Raw genomic sequence first — 21,258 nt, 5'->3', positions numbered from 1 at the left:
GAGGAGCCCAGAACTGGACATGGAAGGTCAGTGTGGCTTCACCAGAGCCTAGTACAGGGGGACAATCACTGCCCTGGTCCTGCTGACCACACTGTTACTGATACAGGCCAGATGCCATTGGCCTTCTTGGCTGCCTGGGCACACGCTGGCTCACGTCCAGCTGCTGTCAACCAGCACCCATAGGTCCTTTTCCAGTTTTCTAGCCACTCTGTTCCAGCCTCCAGTGCTGCCTGGGGTTGTGATGACTCAAGGGCAGGACCTGACACTTGTCCTTGTTGAACCTCATGCGGATAGACTTGGCCCCTCGATTCAGCCAGTCCAGATCCCTCTACAGAGCCTTCTTAGCCTCCAGCAGATCAACAACCCTGCCCAATTTGGTGTTGTCTTTAACTTACTTAGGGTACACGCAACCATGTATTTATTATCATTTATTTATTGATGACCATTTATCATCAATAAAGATGTTAAGCAGGACTGGCCCAAATAATGAGCTGTGGGGAACTCCACATGTAACTGGCTGCCAACTGGTTTGTAATTCCATTCACCATCACTCTCTGGACTAGACCACCCACACAGTTTACCCATTATTTTTTCAGTGCACACACAGTCCCTTCTTGAAGCACTAGTCCTTCTCTATTTATAAGGGGCAAAACAAGGACTGAATACTGGGGGTGCATTCAAAAGGCAGTCTGTGAAAGGGAATTTTTTTTTAAATTCTCCACAGGTGCTTTGCTGTTGTAGTTGGTTGGTACACAGCCATGGAAACCCTGGGCATCCAGGAGCATTCCTGTGGCCATGGATACTCACTCTTCTCCTGCCTGCAGTACCTCTAGATGGCTTTTCACTTCCAGAGCAAAAAATAAATTGGAAAAGAAAAAAAAAAAAAAGGTAAAGGCAAGAGGCAACATTCAAGCCCATCTTGGCAATGGTCCAAAGGAAAAAGACACAAACAAAGCACAATCCAACACAGATCCACAGATTGGGAAAATACTGACAACCTAAGTAGCAGTAAGTTTTTGATGATCCAAAAGCCCAGTTAAGAAGAAAACAACACCTATGGTTGCTCAGTTTGGCCAGGCAAAAAATAGATAACTCAATCATCCTAAAACAGGAAAAGAATGAACCTTTTTGTCATGCAAGAAGAAGGTTCAAAGTAAGAAATTAGAAGTACAGGTTTTCCCTCCATGAAAAAAAACCCAAAAAAAATATTAAAAAAAAAGTCTGCAAAAAACCCAACCAAAAAAATCAGAAAACATTTTCACTAAATGTCAGCTCAGTGAAAAAAGCAACTGTGAGCACAAGACCTTCCTACTCTTTCTTTATTTTGAAAATGATACTTCAATTTCTGCAGTGGAGGCATTTCAGGTTGGGCTTTTTGAGTCCTTTATTCTGAAGCATTTCATTGCTCTTCACTGGTAGGGCAAACATCCTGGTAGTTATTATGTTTAAATACATGCTTCAAACAGTTTTCAGGTTATTTGGTTTTAGACAGAGAAATAAGCCCCAGATGTTTCACTGAGAAGGTTTTCCACCAGGAAATTCATGGCCCTTCCAGATGTCTCAGATATCTAAAAGTCAAAACTTATTTTTTTTCATGACAGGCATAAATATGTTCTTTCCAACAAGTTGCTTATAAGATTATTATAAATGTATCCATAGGCTATAGATGCAGATTGTACCAGATGGATTTGGGATTACTTGAAAGAGTGAGCAGCAACTAAATCTTCCTAGTACCTTCCTCTTAGTAGTGTTTTGCATATCTGAATCCTTGTTTGGCACACTATGGCAAGAAAAATTTGACAGAAACAATCTAATTAAAATCACACCATCTCTATTTATAATTACATGAAGTAGGTTGAAATTAGGGCTGGTTTTCCTTTTTGTAAACCTTGGACAGTCTTGTAGCTTTAATGATGTGTAGACCCATCTTTTAGGTAGTAAGACACAGAACCCTTGATGATCATGTTATTTCAGTAGCCAAAATTCCTATCTCTCTGCTTTTCCTCATTGATAGGTAACTTTTGGATGTCTTGCAGGCAGCAACTGCTACCTTTTCTCCCCACCCTTACTAACATTGTCTTTGCACCCCAGTTATCAGCCATCTTCCCTTTCAAATTTTTTGTCATGTTAACATGATCTATCACAGAGTGCTCTGACATTCAGGCCTCAGAGTTCCTACTTCAATTTCAGACCCGAGGAAAGGCTCACCATCTAAGAAAAGAACCCTACTTCTCTTGGCAGCTTTGTCTTTTTTTCCTGAGAGAGTGGCACAAGAATTCTAAACAAGCAATACTGGGAAGAAAAATGAATACCGCATGCTTTTTTTTAAACAGGAAATATGTCAGCTGTCTTCTTGGGAAGCACTATACAAGACCAGGTTTGCAGGTTTATTTAATGTACTCTTGTTGGATTTTTCTGGCAGCAGCACCTCCTACTCCTCATAGATATACAGGCACAATTCCAGAGAAGATACTGGAACTCTACATGGCCACCTGTAGGAACAGACAGATTTTGCACTCAGATTTCTTAGCCACAAAAATATATTGAGTTGAGAAATACCAAGCATGAAGAGATGAAGATCCTGATTTTTCAGGAGCAAACAAAAAAGTGTTCTCCTCAGAGGGACAGGAGTGGGGTCTCTATCATACTTATAGTCATACAGCAACTTCTCATTCACACCATAAGCACAGTTCTTCCATAAATCTCCATGGAATCAGCTTTGATACCTCCTGATTCTCAGAGCAAAGCAGAAAGCTCCGGCAATACGGTTTATAAGGATTTGCTCAGAGTATTTGTTTAGAAGGCAGTCTTTTCTTGTCTCTATGACCTGATTTTTCTGAACACACAGAGAGAAGATCATATTTAACTGATTTGTATTTTTTATAAGACCAAATGTACAAAGTTGTATCTTGAGCTGTACTAGCAAAAAATTTTAATCTTGATTAATTGGGGCACAAAACACTTCTGGTAAAAGAATTAAATCTGTGAGATTTCCCTTTTTCCCTCTTCTTTTCCAGTTGGACACAGTGTTTATAATATGAAATTGCCCTACATTTATAACAAGAAATTACACTGATGAGTGACTGGATGAGTTACTGCAAGCCTTATGAACCAACAGAAAAGTTAATAAACACAATTCATTTGTCCTAACTGTCCTTCCAGAACCATATGAAAATATTGATTACTAGTAAATAAATAGTCCTCCTTTAGAAACCACTTATTAAATAATCGAGATGGGGGTTGTAAACAGCGTAGGGTATAGATCTGCAGTCAATTTCTACTATACTTTGCAATTATTACGTAAGTGGTAACTTTGTCCATATGCTGGAGGGGAACCACAACTCAAAGTCCATCATTGAAAACAAAAACCAAGAATGCTGCAAATACATGCTGGACAGAAATCCTGCAAGTAAAACTTTGCAATTTCAGTTTATGTTGGATATCTCAATCCCAACATTAGGCTCCCCTCATTAGCTTTGACAAACAGTGGATTAAAAATTTAATCTGTTGGGCATATGCAGTAACTTTTACATACTTGTATGCCTTAATGGCCCTGTGAGCTGTAAAGGTAGTAGGGCTCCCTGCTAAGCAAAGGCAACAATTCAAGCACAGGTGACAGAAACAGCTCTTAAGTCACACAGTTTTGTGAGACACCAAAGCAGAAAACTGATTCCATAAAACAACAAGGCTTCCACAGTATAGAGGATCCCACTGCAGAAACGCATATAACAGAACCTCAGGATATAAATGCATAACATGCCAATGCCAACCCATGCCAAAGGCTAACCTGTGCTTCCCTTCCACTACAGCCTTGGTTCGAATTTAGCTTCAGGTGACACAAGTCAATTTGAAAACATTGGTATATTTTGCATAAAACATTCAAGAGATTCTTTTCCCAGGTCATAGACCTTTCAGGTACACTATGATCATCTTTCAAAGAGTATAATCAAGTCATTCAGTAATTTCTACTCCAGAAAGATCGGCTCTGATTACTAAACAATGGTGTCATGATGACAAGCTGACCGTGCTTTGGCCTGATTACACATAGTGGTTGCTGAAATCTCAACAGGATGTAAAGAGAAAGGAATCCAAGATCATTACTAGCTGTGGTTGATTTTCTGCTGGGAGGGCTTTTGATTGACAAACCACTCTGCTGAGTTACCCTTAAACATGTCCATCTTCCCAAAGAATACTTCTGCATTCTTTGGTAGCAATTCATTTGTTTGTAAAATGCAAAAAAATATAAAAAACGCAACAGATTTCATGTAAAGCCTATAGCAGTTTTTGCATGACTGTTATTATAAGCCTAAATGATGGCCTGTGACAAAACAATAATTGTAATACCAAATAAGGGTATTTGGTATTACAATTATTTTACTTTTTCCAGGAAGAAGAAGAAGCAGAAGAACAATCAGGCTCAACAGACAAGTACAAAGCAGAAGCAGCTTATTCTTATATTATGAATACTGAATAATTTGACAACATAATGAAAAACACTAACAAAGGGGTAACAGACAACAAAAGTACATAATCAACCAAAAAAAAAGCAGAATAAAGAATGCATATCAGCACTAAATGTTCATTCAGTAGTCAAATGACATCTACAATATATTTGAAAAAAGTACCTCGAGTTTAGATAGTAAAACAATTACTGTAATTTACACAAGGATAGTGTACAGAAACTTACTGTTTAAGCCATTATTTCACTAAAAAGAGCTCTTGGAAAAATAACATTTGAGAATCCATCTGAGCTGCATATTAAGGCCATGCTCATGGCTCACTATTCCACCACATCCAACTCAAGATGATTCAAACTTAAAAGAAAAATGTCTCCTCTGACCCATACCTAGAAAATCTCAGTGGAGATAGCTAAGCAAGTAGGAAAATGGCTTTCAAGTACCAGTCATTGACCACTGTGCTACAGAGACACACACAGTAAAATACCAAAAGTACTTATGGTAAGATCCAGAGTCAAAGTTCTAGCCAGCACCGTGTCATCAAGAGTGTGAAGAAAATATCCCCACCTTTGACAACAGTCCTGCTACAATCTGTTAAATAAGATTAAAATTAATTAAAACACATTTGTGCAGAGAGCACCTTACATGTCTGGAGAGTCTTTCACCACATATGCCAACATGGTGTGTTCCTTCAACAGCAAGTATTTTGCGACCAAGTATCTTCCCATCATTCATTTTCTATGTGTCTCCCAAAACTGAAGGTAGCTCAAAAAATCTTGTTATCAAATCAAGTTTTTTTTTTAATATTATATTTTTATTAGGTTCCTATTTATATGTTCCTTCTTTATTTTCTTCAGTTTAAATTACTTGAACTGAATAGCAAAAATATATGCTACTTTTTAAACAGAGTTCTTACTCATTATAATAATTTCAAATATCAGTAACATTCTCACAGGAAACATGACAGTTAGAAGACTCTTAGGCCATTAAAACAAGTACATCCCTAAGGGAAGTCTCATTAACACCCTTCCTGTGTGAATTATAGGATTCAACATGCCAAAACTAGGGTGACTGCAGATTGCAGCATGGGTTATATTGTCAAACATCACCACTGCCTTGTATGCTGGATTTCTATTTTTAATACAAATGTGGAATGGTCCACATTTAACAGTGACAGCCGTCTCCTTAGAGATGAGAAATGGATACAGATTCCTTCAGGCAAAGGAGACTGAATGTTGAGTCCTGTTCAAAAATCAACTGCTTAAGCAGGTACTGACATGACTAACCTGACAAATTCCATTAAACTTTTCATCCCAAAAACTTTTTCCAACAAGCATTCAACTAACTACTTTTAAAAACATGAGGTTTACACTTAAGACAAAACAATCCATCTAGATACAGTTTTATTGCACTAACTGGGCATTTTTAGTACCTTAGACTAGCATATTAAAACCATGGCCTAAACATGTTTCACCCAATATACAGTAAAGCCAGTTTTCCTCACAGCAACTTGAGACACCTGCTGCTCTGACACTGATGAGACCATGATGGAAACATAATTTTTCCTCTGGACAAATAAAACAACTGGGTACCAACTCACAAGTGAAATGAGTTGTAAAAGTTTTCTCAGGGGCTGGCTGAAGTATAACAGTTAGTTAGGGAAGCTGGAGAGACTTCATATTTTTTCCCTAGCAATAGACATACTTCTTAAGCTTATTTTCACTTTAGAAAGTTTGAAGAATTTAAAGACAAAAAAAATAATTCCCCTGCCTCCAAATCATAAAACAGTAGATTATGTACAAATCTTTTTTCTCCTGAACCAGAACAAAACAAGGGGCAATAAAAGATTGCTTATCAGTTTTGTACTTTATTTTGTACTTTAGAAGACTATGCTAAGATTGTAATATAACAGTCAAAGAAAAATTGCATAAACAAAACATTAACTGTATAATCTGCAACAGCAATATTGCTATTCAAACATCATGCCAATTTTTCCATTAGGAGCCATTCAGCTGAAATGCTTCTCCTGGAATCCCAGGCACTGCTCTCCTCTGCCACCCCACTCACTCCTGCACTCATAGAGACAATAACCCATGCTTCAAAACCTTTTGTTTCTCTGGGAATATGAAATGGCTATATTCCAAGGAATGATACAGGAGAGAAAATCTGTTTTGCATTCTTTGTTATACTACAAACATACATGTGCATCCAGGGATGAGGTAGACTTTCTCTGTAATACAAGGCTTTCGTTTGATTCTGCCTTTTGGTCTAGCATAGCAGCTCTGCCAGTTCTGCCCTTCTATACTGATGCGGTTCAAAGCTTCACCTTTTCTCTACTTCAAACAGAAGCTCTTCACTCAGTGGCCTCAAAAAATTAACAAATCATCTTTATGTGACCCACTGCAAGCAGGTCAGCAACTAACAGTAAGCATTTCCCAAATGTAGATCACAAATATGGGCAGGAGTACAACAAGGCTTTGAATATTACGTTGTACTTCATAGTTCAAATGCAATTTCCTTACTTGCTTATCCTTTCGTTAGCACTGGAGATTACAGCCACAGCCCTTTTATAGATGGCCCTCCAGAAATTGCTTCTGAGAATCAAGCCATTGCAACACTATTTCTGGTTTTTAAATAACCCTTTTATTAAAAAAGAACAGACTTTCCTTTTTCTGTTACCTGTACTGCATGAAAGGAGCAAGCCCTGGTTACTCAAGACAGCTGTCCCATGCACCAAATGCCCATCAGCATAGTGTCACCCATGAAGAGGAACAAAGTAGTTATCATCAGACACCAAAATCTGTCTCCTTGAGGAGCCTGACTCAGAGCAAACCGCAAACCCACATCAGCTTTAAGCTGAGCTTGTACCTTCAGACACAGCACAGGCTGCAATACTGAAAAACAGAAAGAGGATGAGTAGGAAGAATGAGACATGGCACAAACCACATAGCCTGCTTTGCTGCATAGGCCATTGTAATTGCCCAAACACCTCCATGTGTTTGTATAAACACTCTGTGGTTGGGGATTTGCACTCACCTCCCTTCTCCACAAGACAAACAAACTAAACACAGTAATTAGCTTCAGCAGCATCTGATTAAGTAAATAGGGTTTTCCTTTTCCATTAGTAGCTCGTAAAGGTAGACACTAACATGAGCACTGCTCAGGTCATTGCCCAGCGGTGACAGTTTTACAGCCAAGCCAAAGGTTCCACTGCAACAGCAAACATCAGTCAAATTCCCTAGTAGGACAGGCACAAGTTCACACAACTATGCTGTTAGAGGCTAAGGTAAGAACATCCAAGTCAAATCACTCAGACTTGCCCAAGCAGCTAATTAGAACTTCTCACAACAAAGCCCATCAATATTTAACAGAGATATCCAAAAATAAACAAGGGGTTTGGTTTGCTAGAACAGATTGTCCTACAAAATATCTTGACATAACACCTATTCAAGTTACAAGTGACAAAGTGCAGTCTACAATAGATACTAAATTTGGCTGGCAACCTGCTCATGATTGTATTCTTGCTTCTGGGCCAGGAAAGCTTTAGAGACTTCCTTTTATTTCTTATCAAGTACCCTCATCCTACTCCATCAGTCTTTGGTTGTCTCAAAAATCTGCCTTCAAAAATAACTCGAACCATACAACTTATTAGTAGCCACATGGAAACACAGCATGAAATCAGTCACTTTATTTAAACTGTCAAGCATCCAGCTGGTTAAAAAGTACCACAGGGGCATGGCTTCAATAATAACCAACTATGACTCACCTATAGAACACACTTCAGCCTTGACTTATTTTGAAAAAAATGGACAAATAATCAACATGAGAAAACAAAGGTAGGATTAATATTACTTTGATTGCAGTTACATATACACACAAATGTCCAAGAAAGTAATCTTTTTACAGTAATTATTTGTAGCTTACTTTCCCTTCCCTGATTTTAACAATTAAACACAGAGACCGAGTACCCATCAGACTTTACCCCATGGCTGGTCCTGCAGAGGAATTCAGTGAGGAAAAAGGCTGATTTTTTTTTTCCTTTTTGAGTATTTCTGAAAACCATAATTTATGTATTGGTGCTTAATTATCTCAGACATTTAGATTACTCTTCATTTCAAGAAATCTAATTTGGTGGATGAAGAACATGAAAGTATAATTTCAATCAGTCTCCCTTGAAACTTCTTAAAATAACACTAGCTGATGACTACTCACAAGATAGTAAGCTATTTCCCTCTTCTCAGCTACATATATCTTTCGGAAATATTTGTTGGAATATCAGTGACAAACTGTAATAACATAAAGGAAGTAAATATAGTTCAACTTACACTGCACTGAAAAATATTTCTAATCTCCTTTTTGTCACTCAAATCACACGTAACTCTAATGATTTCCAAATGCTATGGTCTATTACCAGTGGCTTTCCCACAGAAGCAACATCAATCTAAAGAATGGGTTTAAGACAAGGACATTCTTTCAACAGCCTACCAGAACTATAGAAGAATAGTATAGTAGGTCATTTATTTGAGCTAAAATCATGTGAGCCAAATTCATCAAGTTAAGAAAATGCCTTCTTCAAGCATTAAATCCTAGAAATCATGGGACAGCATTCTGCCTATGGCCTTTGTCAACTTTTAATTGTCATGTTACCAACAGACTGCTAAAGCAGAGTGCAAGTGATAGCCCACAGCATGTCTGAGTACAGCCTATTTTTAGTCTGCAATTCAATCAGCACTCTTACAATGGCAAGGATTACAGTCCAAGACAGCCACATTGCTGTATATAGGCCAATGCAATTACATGTTGAAACATGTTGAGAGAACGTGGTGGCACACTGGAGTCAATGCTGGGAGGAGGCACAGCAGACACGCAGCTGCTCCGTGGTAGCTGATGTCTTTACGGGCAGAGCCCATGCTCCCATCTCACCCACCTCTGTTAATAGACCACAAAGGAAAACATTGAAACAAATGACAGTTTTACACCAATTCCTTTCAATATGATTTACCACTTATGAAAGACAGACAACATTTCGGCAATCTTGAAAATCAATATCCTTCTACCTTCATTGGCAGGTGTTCAGAAACCTTTAGCTTCGCCATCTCTGAGTAGCCCCCTTCAATCCTGCCTGAGAATGCTGCCAATGAAGAGACAACACTGTCTTCATTCTGGCTCTCCTGAACCCTTGTGCTGAGATAGCAGTTACAACATTTGCAAGGATGCTTTTAAATAGCTGTCTTTCGTAACACAGAAAAGAAAAATTAAGATTTTCAAACCAATATATTTTTACACATTCAAATGCTAACTCTTAATTAAAAATGTTACACTCTAGTTATGTTTTTAATCTTCAGGAGTCACATTTCAGGCTTTTCCCATCCAACTACACAAACTTTTTTGTTTTTTTTTTTAATTAAATGAACCTTGTTGTGTAACAGACAGGATCAGACTTGGGACCTATAGGACTTAATGCTTTGAAACTATCAAAACAAAAACAGGTGACCCCACAATACAATAACTTATTCTTTAGGACACAGTTAAATGATTCATCAAACAGTAAAGACTTTCGTACACTAAAACTATGGTTGAATACTAATCAATGACATGAGGAAGCTTATGGCTGTGTTCTGTTACCAGTTTCCCAGGACCAATATTTTTTTTTTTTTATACAGCCTCTGAAAGTAGCCTAAATAGCATCCTATTCCTCTTCATCTTTATACAAATGACCACTAGGAAACACTTACTTCAAACCCCTTGATGAAAGAGAGAAAAATACTAAAACTAATACATACATATTCTGAGGACTTTCAAGCCAAACACTTATATAAGTTATAGGCACATCTAATTAGCAAAGAAAGAATTCTGTATCTTGAGATAATTCTCTCCATTATAAAAAGCTCCTAGATTTCAAACTTACTACAGGTGGTCATTTCTTCAAAGGGCACATTTTTGAGTGCTGATCACTTTTCTTTAGCAAGATGAAATGAAGGCACCAAAAAACCAGATTCAGAGTCTCTGAACAATAATTTCAGAAACTCAAAGATATGGGCACACTCTAGGCTTGACATAAATTCACAGTGATAACTGGTGGCTTTTTCATCCACATTTCAAAACTAAGCAAAAAAAAATTAAGAAGACAGAAAACCTAAAAGCATTTTAGGTTTTGGCAAATTCAGCAGCATCTGAACTGAGACACCCATCTTAAGCCTCAGAAACTACACTTCTTTAACTTGTAAGAGATGAGGATTTTCTTCCACTACTTTCCCCCAAAACTCTCAGCTTTGTCAGAAAAATGACTCATTTTTCTTCCCAGACAAGGCTCAGTCTAGAAGAAGCATAACAACAGTAACGCACACATAAGGCAGAGCAGCATACAGTAATGCTACCATACAGTAGCTGAAACAATACTGCAGACAAATTGACTTTTTAATTAGGCTAAAAAAGGAACAAATGAAATCAGCATGTAAACAAGAACACATTACTGTCTACAAGGCAAGTATAACAAATCTAAGTGCATTACTTGCAGTTATTCAAGGTCACTTCTGTGCAAAAAATAAAGGAGACATAACAAGCAAAATAATGAGCAACACTACAGTATAAAGTGAAGGATGTATATAAGACACTACAGAAGTGCTCAGGTCACAGGCAAACACAACTGTGGATACTAAACCCAGAAGAGTTGCATTTCTTTCTGCCTTGTGTAGTCAGAGACAAAAACACCTCATGCACTATGATCAAACCAGAACAAAAAAATTCACAGTAAGATGAGACCCCTTCAGCTGTGACCAGCAATGATCATTGCAATACATTAATCATTTAGAATGTTATATAGGATAAATCAGTCACGTCCGTCTGAAATAAAATACACTGCTTTTCCACCTGTGAATGAAGCCTGCCTGCCTTACTCATAGCCACTGGGATTGCAGTTTGCTTGCATTTATAACTGAAACTCAAATCAACTAGTAGCATGGTAGAGTACTTGAAAAAGAATAATGAAAACACTAAAATAACACACGTAGAGACTGAAAAGCACAAACAGTGTAATTTAGCAGCACTTTTTCTTCCACGGTAACACATTTTTTTTTACAAAACACCTATTTTCAAATCACATTACAATTTCCTATAACGATGCCTAAATGAAGGAGTGTGATGAAATGTGCCTCATGAGGGGGATTTCTGAAATTCAGAAAGCCTTAGGACCAGCACAGTTCCATAATGAGATATACGTGAATCTGCATCTCCTTGGAACACACCACTATAAAGCTTCCTAGTCCCTACCTTTTTTGAAGGTGACCAATTTTAACAAAAATAAGTAAGCCCAAACCAAAACACAAAGAAAATCGTGCAAATTCACTAGCTTTTTTTAGACAGTAGACAGACAATGAGGTCCTTCCTGCCTATGAGGCAGGGCAGCACAGAAAAATCTTACAATTTCAGGAATCTGAAACAGGTATCCTTAATTCTCTGCCTGGCAAACCTGGAAGGGTCTTCCATAACAGAGACACCCAAGACCTCCTTTAAAGAGGGCAGAGGACTCAAGATTTTCACAAGCCAAGTCCCTCACAATGCTAGAGCTGAAGGGGAAAATAACAACCCTTTGTGTGGGGAGTCAAAGGTCATGCTCCAGGGCCAGCTGCTGCAGTATGGGAATAAACAGAGCATAGATATGTGGTTTTTTTCTGATTTCTTCACTACCCGTAAAATGCTAAGTTTTTCCAAGTACTAGAAGTCTATTAATGTCCACCCCATAGTTGGAATGGGTTCATCACTGGCATTTGGAGAAAACTCAGAACTTTAATTCCATACTGAGGAAAAACAGGCACAAGATCCTATTTGCCATTTCACTAGTACAGATGAGATTCTTGTTGGTTTCCTGATTGCACACTCCACTACTACACTCATTCCTTGCAAGCCTTGCAGTAATGAAGTAAGAAAGCAGACACAATGTGCTTTTTCAACTAGCTTTACCTGGCATATGACACTCAGATAAGCAACTTGGCTGGCACAGCTGTGAGAGCTACAAGTGCCTTTTTTGCCAGCCCCCAAATCATGTCAGGTGGTTCACACTGAACATGCAGAGAAAAACCACCAGACAGAGTCCAGGGACTTCATCTTCTCCTTGTCAAAAATAAAGCCATCCCAAAAAAAACTAATCACAAAATCCACAGGGACCTCACCAGGAGTAGGAGCAGCTACTTTACCTGCAATGCTGCTACTTGTGGCTGCAATAGTATATTCACAATTCTAAAGAAAGTACTTATTTTCTCAATTTCACTTGCAAAGTTTGAAGGGCACATTAGTAAACCTGAAGCAGCTAGCTTCAAGGAACAACACTGAAATGTCCCTCCTTTTTATTTTTTAACTAATATGAAAGTTGCTTAAAACTATCCTTTTAACTGGCATAATCTGTAGCTTATAGAAGAGAAGAAATACAGAAACCATTATGAAAATAAATCTTCTTTCCTAAATAGGGAAATACACCCTATCTGTAAGTGCATTTTATTCCAATAGAATCATGCATGCTGTGTACATGAGGAAAAGTGTATTGCTTTATCCATGCTACTAGAGTTAAAGCAATACAACTGCACAAGATACAGCTTACTACTTTTGTGACTGATGAACATAAAGCTTCAAGCCATACACAACCCCCCACCACTGCATGTAGCCAGATATACCTGATTTTACTTTGTATTACAACTTGCTTATTTATGCAACTTCTTCTTATCATCCCGAAACTAAGAGTTTAATTGTTAGTAAACACAAGAGTTAATTGTTAGTAAACACAAGACAACACTGTCTGTTTCATTTTTCCAAGTATATATATTTTGTTATACAAACCCCTCTAGAACTAAAAGCGGATGAAGCTGTTTTTCCAGTTACCCCAATCCTTTCTATTCAGCCTGATGATCACTACCATGCAAAATGATAATCAATATGACCAAAAGATTAAAACTAATGCATGCATTGCCCATATTTAATGATAGCAACTAGGCATGCAGGACCAAAATTAGCAATTTTCCAGGATTCTCTGGAATAAAATAAATAAATATCCTTCTCACAAAATACACAGAGGGTCAGTTGAGAAGTATGACTACTAAAGTCAAGCAGTCATACTGAAAGTAAACAAAAAAGTCTAAGCTTTTTTTTTTTTTTTAAGCATCCTTAAAATGTTGGGAATGACAGAATTACTCCTTTTTAACTTGGAAATTGGAAACTGCAATGCATTTTTGTGGTATATATGTGTTGAGCTGATGACGTGGACAGTCTTCAATAGTTTCCTATGCCAGACAGTTGCAGATGTTTCTAGGTAGCTGGGCTTACTAGAGAGCTCACTGCTACTATTGTCCCAACTTGTTCCACTGCTAAAAATATGTAACAACATTCCTTGCTGTCTTATTAGTAACTGTAATACAATATAAAGTTAATATTAATATAACACAATCCAGGTTGTGTGGAAAGTGATGACAGAGGTGTAAGTAGCTGGCACTCTTTCCTCTGAGCTGGTAATGAAGTAATATCTTAGCACATGGGTTCAGCCTACTGAAGCAGCATTTTCCAAAGGAGCTGTGTAGCCCCAGACCACTTCGCATCACTCAGAAATACAAAACACCTTTTGAAAGAGTAGAGGTACCAACCTGTCCTGGCTGAACTCCAGCCACAGAAATGGCCTGTAAAACCAAGTAGGGTTGTCATTAGTGACAATGTGATGGATGGGTGAGCTACAGCCCAGCTGCCTTGCATACATTTGCACAAAGGCTGTAACGCTCATCGCTCATCGTCACAACCCAGCGAGTGAGATCAGACAGAAAGAAAAGGGATTCTCATTTAGACCCTAATTACTGGCAAGGTAGGATGGCTGTGGATGCACTAGGAAGTGAAAACTCTAATAAAACTTCTGTGAGAACTTTTGTTCTTATTTGGAACAACGCAGGAAGAGGAGATTGCAACAGAGCAAGTCCCACATATCTGACTATTCCTTTACCAACATAGATATGAACTGCAGTCATCTTAGTTTCTTGCTCGGTTAATCCACTAGTAATCTTTACACAAGAAGAATTTGGATAAAATGAGGTATCTACAAACTGGTTTTGAGAGCAAGCATCAAAAATTGGAACTGCAAATATGAGATTTGTGGTAGGATAACAGCAAGGTCAGACTTCTTCCTATTAATCTCCTTTCTTTGACTAAGAACCACCAGGAAACACAGGGTGATGATGTGAGTTTCCAGAGGCTGTATCTGACTGATCTGTGATCTAAAAATTTAGTGGAATCCTGAGAACTACCAGTACACTCGCTCCTATCATTCTTGAGCTATGATCAGCCAAACTCAGTGACCTGCAGGACAGGTGTCAAAGTCTGAAACTGAGTCTCTGGGATAGATAGATAGATAGATAGATAGATAGATAGATAGATAGATAGATAGATAGATAGATAGATAGACAGACAGACAGATAGATTTGTGCCCCTGATTTTACAACACAGCTTTTAAGCCTGGATCAAACAACTGAATTGAACTGCAACTTGCCCAAACCATAACTTGTCAGAAGAACCGTGCAGGAACTTCAAAGTCCCCTTACCTTAAACTCCAGAGGCAAAGCCAGGCATTTGACAATTACTTTGTATCTGTTCTACAGGTATTTCTTCTCCTTTGAAGGCCCACACCACAGAAGACAGTCAGCTGGTGGAGACTGAGAAGCTTTTCACAGTTGTGCTTTAGGGCAGGTGTTCATACTCCCCCAGAAAAGTGTGCTTCACAGAGGACTCTGATGCAGCTTGTGCTGTCAAGTCAGGAGACAGAGCAGTATCCTACCCCACTCTGCCCTCATAAATAATTCCCTATAAAATTCAAGCATATGTGTCTGCCACAGGATCAATGTCTTGAAGCACAGGAATTTGTCAGCTCCAGAAATACTTGCTAGAGTCATAATACTTTGGAAATCTTTTGGAAACAACATTTGTGTTAAATCCCCTCTCCGCTCGAAGGATGACAAAAGGCAGATGTCCACCTGCCTCAAGCAAAATATGAAAGGCCTATGTGTCTTACAGCCCTCGACTAAAATATTTCCCAGTCCTCAGCAGCAACACTTGCAGAAGATACCAGCCAGTTTCCCTTAGGTGTGGGTTCATTTTCCCTGAGAAAATGACAATATTCCAGTTTCCATCTTCTATTCTTCAGCTCCCATTAACAACATAATGACTAACCCAAAAATGCTCTCTTCAGAGAAGAGAAATGCTCTCCTCAGCTGTACCTACATCAGGATTCAAACCATACTTTCTTTTTTTATGCCTAGCCTCTGTGGACCAATGCATTATTACTAAATGCCAAGGAAACCCAGGGAAGAGGAGCCAGCTGGTAGGCTTAGCGCTCTCAGAAAACCTGAGGCTGCTGCCAGGGTATAGCCTGGCACTGAGTTCAATGCCAGAGCTGAGCTCCATGCCAGGACACAACCAGTGGAACTATCCCTGCTATCAGTTTACATCACACCATGCCTCAGAGTGAGCCCTGGCTTAAATGCAGGGCTAAATCACAGCAGCTGAAGACGGAAATGTGGATGGCTTCTTTATGAATGAAACTCCCAAATCCCTCTAGCACTCACTGGATTTATTTGCTTATACCACTGTTTTCTGAATGACACTGTTCCTAATTACAAATTCTTGGAAGGCATTTAAACACAGAAGTTGTCTCCAGCTTTCTCAGAGGGAACAGGACATCAAAACAATTATCCTTATCGCACTATAACTCTCCTTTACACTGTCTCCACCAGTATCCCATATGGAAAGTTTTTTTTGTTGCTGCTTTCCATTGTCACACAAAGTATTTCAAATAACATTTTCTTGATAAATTAGGCAGTGTGACATCCTATTATTGTAAAGACGTATTCCTTACAGAGCTGCCCCAACACTGGACACTACTGTGGCATGTGAAAACAGACTATGGCAACATATCCAGCATGCTGTAATTATGTGAATAAGTTATAATGAAGAAGATCTCTAAAAAAAGCACACCACTTGACATTGGCCATGTATATATAGCTACTCTCCTGAGCGACCCTATGCCAGCAAGTTATAAGTATCAAGTAACTCAAAGCAATTCAAAACCAACAAACCCAATGTACCAAATTAGATTCAAAGAGCATTATTGGCACAGGGCCTGAGCCACAAATTTAGACCCAGTTCTGAATTTTCCCAAGGTTCACAGAAATGGGCAAAAGGGACATCTGAAGTCAGAGTCCAGACTAGATCCAGTTCTACTTCATGCAACAGACAGTAAGAGTGACCTAAAATCCTTGTGAACAATAAAAGCCAAATTCAAAATGGCACCTTAGGCAGCCAAATCAGTATAGGCAAACCACAAAAACTCTGCAACGTGGCATACTTACTCAGCAAGAATTTGTAAATGTGGCTAAAATACTGTAACAGAATTTGTGGTACTTGATTGCATTGTCAGCTAGAATAGTGTGTTACTATCTAGGACCAAATCACTCATAACCACGGGGCATAGCTGAAACAAGCATTCCTGATGACAGTGTCCTGCCCCATGAGGCTCAGTGTGCATGCCAGACAGAGCTGAGCGCAACCCAATGAACAACAAGCTGCTGTATCCAGAGATATGGATGTAGAGAAAAGTATGTGCACAGAGAGAAGCAGGGAAAAAAAGAGGCAGGAGGATACAATTACGCACCCAGTCCCAAGTGAAGTAAAGATTGCAAAGACTCTTCTTATCGGTTTTCCGTATCAACCAGCTTAGGTACTCCACATTATTCAGGGTTGTAAAGACCATCCCAGAACTCAGTTTCTTAACTTCCCAGTGAATCTCCATAAGGATCTAAAAACACTGCTGCTCAGAAGACAGAGTGTAGATCTAGACTTGCATCCTAACTCAAGTAGAAGTGTGAGTTTAAAGAAAAGAAGCAGTAAAACCAACATGCAAAATTGAGTTGTACTTTCAAAGAACTAGAGTGAAGAAATCCTGCTCTTTGGAATCAAGCAAGAACATCTGTTGGTTACAAAAAAGCTACTAATGACATACTATGACAGGTCCGAATGTCAAAGCATTTTTAGTTTACTTTTTAAATGGTTTTCTTAATAATTATTTATAATGTTTAACTTAAAATGACTTGCAGTATACAAGTTATCCTACTAACTACAAAAATACCACAGTCACTACACTGTCGTCATTACTAATTTCAAGACAGCAGTGGCGAAATCTGACCCCACTGAAGTGAGCTGGATTCCTGACACTGACTTCATCCTATCAAGTGCTTCCCACAGCAGTAGATCATCTAAAAGATGTGCAAATCATCCAGTGGTGTGAAGGCAACAAGCTGGCAGCTTTCTTCAGACAGTACGTGAATGTTCACCCAAGTCAAGAGCAACTCGCTGGAAAAAGGTATAATGCTGATCATTCAAACCTGCTGGCAAAAAGGCTACCAGTTTATAAAACTTCAGAAAATATTTAGGAACACATTGGTGTTCCTATGCATTTCATCATCATCATCATCATAGAAAGGCTTGGGTTGCAAGAGACCTCAAAGTTCCAACTCTCATGCCATGGGCAGGGACACCATTTGAGCTAGAAAATCCTAGGTCTGTTTCAAGATATTTTGCTCTAGTCACCGTGATGATAAATTGACCCTCAATCCATTAGCTCAGCAATTTTCAAGTAATTAATCAATCAAACCTCAGATGCGTTGATGTGAACCGACACCTGAATTTCAACCTATGCTCCGCTTTGACAGCTGCATTCCTCTGAGATCAGAATTTGCCCTAATCTCTGGGTGAAATGGAGCAAAATTCTTCTTAGTCAAATAATGTGGTGATCTTCCATAGACCAGTGAATAAGGTCTTGAGGAAAGGCCGCGGAAAGAATAGGCCCACCTCCCAAAAAAAAAAAAAAAGGCAACACAAATCAGTTTATTTTACAGATTTACAGGTACAAAGATGTAATGCCAAACACAGAAATGCTGCCCTGACTGCAAGTGCAAACACGGAACTAAGCTTTCATTATAATGAATAAAGGTAAACAAGTCTAATCAACCAACCCTTTTTTTTTTACCTGGTAGAAACCAAGACATAATTAAGGCAGAAACAGGAGGCTCTGCAAACACAAAGGTAACTGTAACCATGTAAGCAGATTTCAATGAGCCTGCCTACACCCTCACAACGGAAACAAAGTATTTGGAAGAGCCAGAACCACAGATTAACAACTCTCTGGGCCAGGACTTGCCTCTATCAGAGCAGCTATCTTTCAATAGCCAGGTTTACAGCACCTCTAGGGACACAGGCCACCTCTCACCACAAGTCTGCAAGTATACTTTCCAAACATTAATTAAACTTGAGAAATGCTGCACGCAGAAAGACTGGGCAGGAGTGAAGCATATGCAAATGGCCATGGATTTTGGCTGGCTCCTAAGATGCTAAACCAAGTTAGTGGCGGTGTTAGCATAAAAAGTTATAAAAAATTGTCAGGGAAGTATTCAAACCAAAGCAAAACATAACAAAGTGAAATATTGCTGAAAATGAAGTTGAATTAACTCTAAATCCAGACTTTAAACTATCTCTTTATTCACTTCATTTGGTGTCAGAATCCATCTTGCCTTTCTTTTAATTAGCTCTAACTCCACAAAAAAAAAAGCCTCCCATGAAAACAATGGGACCACTCTCTGAATTGAGGACGACTGAGCACATGAAAACAGAATTGACCCAGCGCACCAAGAGCTTCCAAAGTTTTTGTGCTTTAGGCAGAGCTCTGTTCACTGGATGCTGTATCCTTGGCAACTATTATGCGAGGAAACCGTTCTACAAATGCAAAACTTCTGTCTGCTCCATGAGCTTTTCTCTGAAATACTTTTATGGGGTTTTGGATATCCTTAAATCTAAGGGGACACACAGCCCTTTGTCATCTTCCCGCAGGCTCCCATGAGCATAATACAACAAGTGATGTTAAGAGAGTATTTTCCTCCCACTTCATCACAGAGCAAATAAAACTTCTACAACTTTTACTTTGTAGAAAAAAAAAAAAGTGGGCATTTTTTCCTTTCTTCTTCAGTGCACTCCACAGAACTAATGTGCAGATACAAGACAATAATGAAAAGACATTATTATTATGCCAATCAATGGCATTGATTTGAAAACTAAAAATTCAAGAATAATGCTCGGCTGCCTGATTTCAAGGGCAGAGCTACAAATGCCAGCACATGTATTAGAAGCATGCAAGAAGAGATAGGTAAGACTTGACAAGGGCCATGCTGCAGTTCTTCGCAAGAGGGACTAATAGCACCGATTGTTTCAAGGGCAGCAGACGCTGCTATTTTTACCAAAGCCCCGGCTGGAACTGCCTGGCTCATTAAATCTCAACCAGGCAAAGCCCGGGTCCTGCCGGCGCGACCGTGCCCGGCTGGCCCGACACACACCACGTTATCCCGCAGTATCCCCAGACACCCAGGCAACGCTAGCGAAGGACAGGCACCGAGTACTTGATACCCAACTTGGCCTCTGATGTGATGAGGTTTTTCTTCTCCTAGGGAAGGAGTGAGGCAGCTATAGCTAAAGCAGAGGCGGTAGCTGCCCTTGAGAGCGTTTGGGAACGCGGGAGAGCAGCAGAGGGAACCCCTCCGCCGTTCCCAGGGGCCTCTACCCAGGACTTAGAGAGATGCCGATACTGCCGGGACTAAGGACAGCGGAGGAGGGGAGCCGGCGGGGCAGCCCCGCCGCCGGGCTTGGAGCCCTGGCTGCCGCCCCGCAGGGCCGGGGGCCGCCCGCCGGCCTCCGCTCCCGCTGCCGGGCGCTGCCGGAGAGGCCGCTGCCCTTCCCCGGCGCCCCCCACTCACTCGCCCCTGCCCTCCCCCGGTACCTTCTGCGGGGCGCGGAGGAGGCGGTGCACCCCGGCCAGCTGGGTGGCGAGCGGGATGTCCTCCCGGAAGGTGTACAGCGGCGGACGGGTGGGCTCGGGGAAGTTGGTGCTGTTGAAGGGGTCGGTGTCATCCAGCAGCTGCACCCGGCACACCAGCGTGGCCATGGCGCATCCATCCACCGCCGCGGCCGGGCGCGGGCGGGGAGCGGCACCCCCAAGTCACCGGCACCGAGGTGCTGCCTGCGCGCCCGCCGCCGGCTGCGAGCGGCACTCCCTTCCCCGGCGCAGCCTGGCCGGCCGCCGGCAGCCTCTCTCCCCGGCTCCCCGAACGAGCGCCGGCCGCCTCACAGCCGCCGCGCCTCGGGGAGGCGGCCCATGGCCCCTTCCCCGCCGGGATCCACGAGTGCGAGCGCGCTTCAGGCCGAGCGAGGAGGAGGAGGCGGCGCCGGAGCCGCGGGGCGCGGGCAGAGCGGCAGCAGCGGCGGCGGCGGCAGCAGCTCCCCCATTCCCGGCCGCTGCGCGCCGAGCGGGCAGCGGGAATGCCGTGGCCGGCACGCGCAGCCCCCAGGCCGCGCTCAGGGCCCGCAGCGCCCCCCCGCGGCCGCGCGCCGCCGCCCCGCCTCCCCCGGCCTGAGGAGACCTCCCCGCGGCCGGGCGGGAAGGGAGAACTGCCGGGATAGCCCCCGCCTCCGCCGGCCTCCGCGGGCACGGAGCGCACACCGAGGGGCCCAGAGAGAGGGAGGGGGGGCAGCGGGACCCTGGGCACGGAGATACACACCGAGAGGGCCGGAGCGAGGGAGAGGGGCCAGCGGGCCCGCCGGCCGCGCCCGCTGCATCACCCTTGGCTCCCGGCAACAGGGCGCGTGTACTGAGCTCGGTGTTGCTGTCACAAACGTCCCAGATGTCCTAAATCTTCAGTGTAATATTTCCCCAATTCCAAATAAAAGTTTTAAAAAT

At 41.2% G+C, this 21,258-nt stretch overlaps 1 protein-coding gene across 10 annotated transcripts in view; it reads right to left on the bottom strand.

Annotated features, from left to right (window-relative positions):
- The window catches only part of FHOD3 (formin homology 2 domain containing 3), a 378,395-nt gene extending 357,555 nt beyond the window's left edge, over window positions 1–20,840 (bottom strand). For all 10 annotated transcript variants that reach the window (XM_064705593.1, XM_064705583.1, XM_064705585.1 and 7 more), the window contains exon 1: window positions 20,302–20,840. In XM_064705593.1, coding sequence (XP_064561663.1) covers window positions 20,302–20,466 — 165 coding nt within the window. In that variant the 5' untranslated portion in view covers window positions 20,467–20,840. The remainder of the gene's footprint in view (window positions 1–20,301) is intronic.
- Window positions 20,841–21,258: the final 418 nt, after the last annotated feature.

Source organism: Zonotrichia leucophrys, chromosome 2 (genome assembly GCF_028769735.1).
Source record: "Zonotrichia leucophrys gambelii isolate GWCS_2022_RI chromosome 2, RI_Zleu_2.0, whole genome shotgun sequence".
NCBI lineage: Eukaryota > Metazoa > Chordata > Aves > Passeriformes > Passerellidae > Zonotrichia > Zonotrichia leucophrys.
The sequence above is the reverse complement of the archived record's forward strand: the minus strand, read 5'-3'. Positions and strand labels throughout refer to the sequence as shown.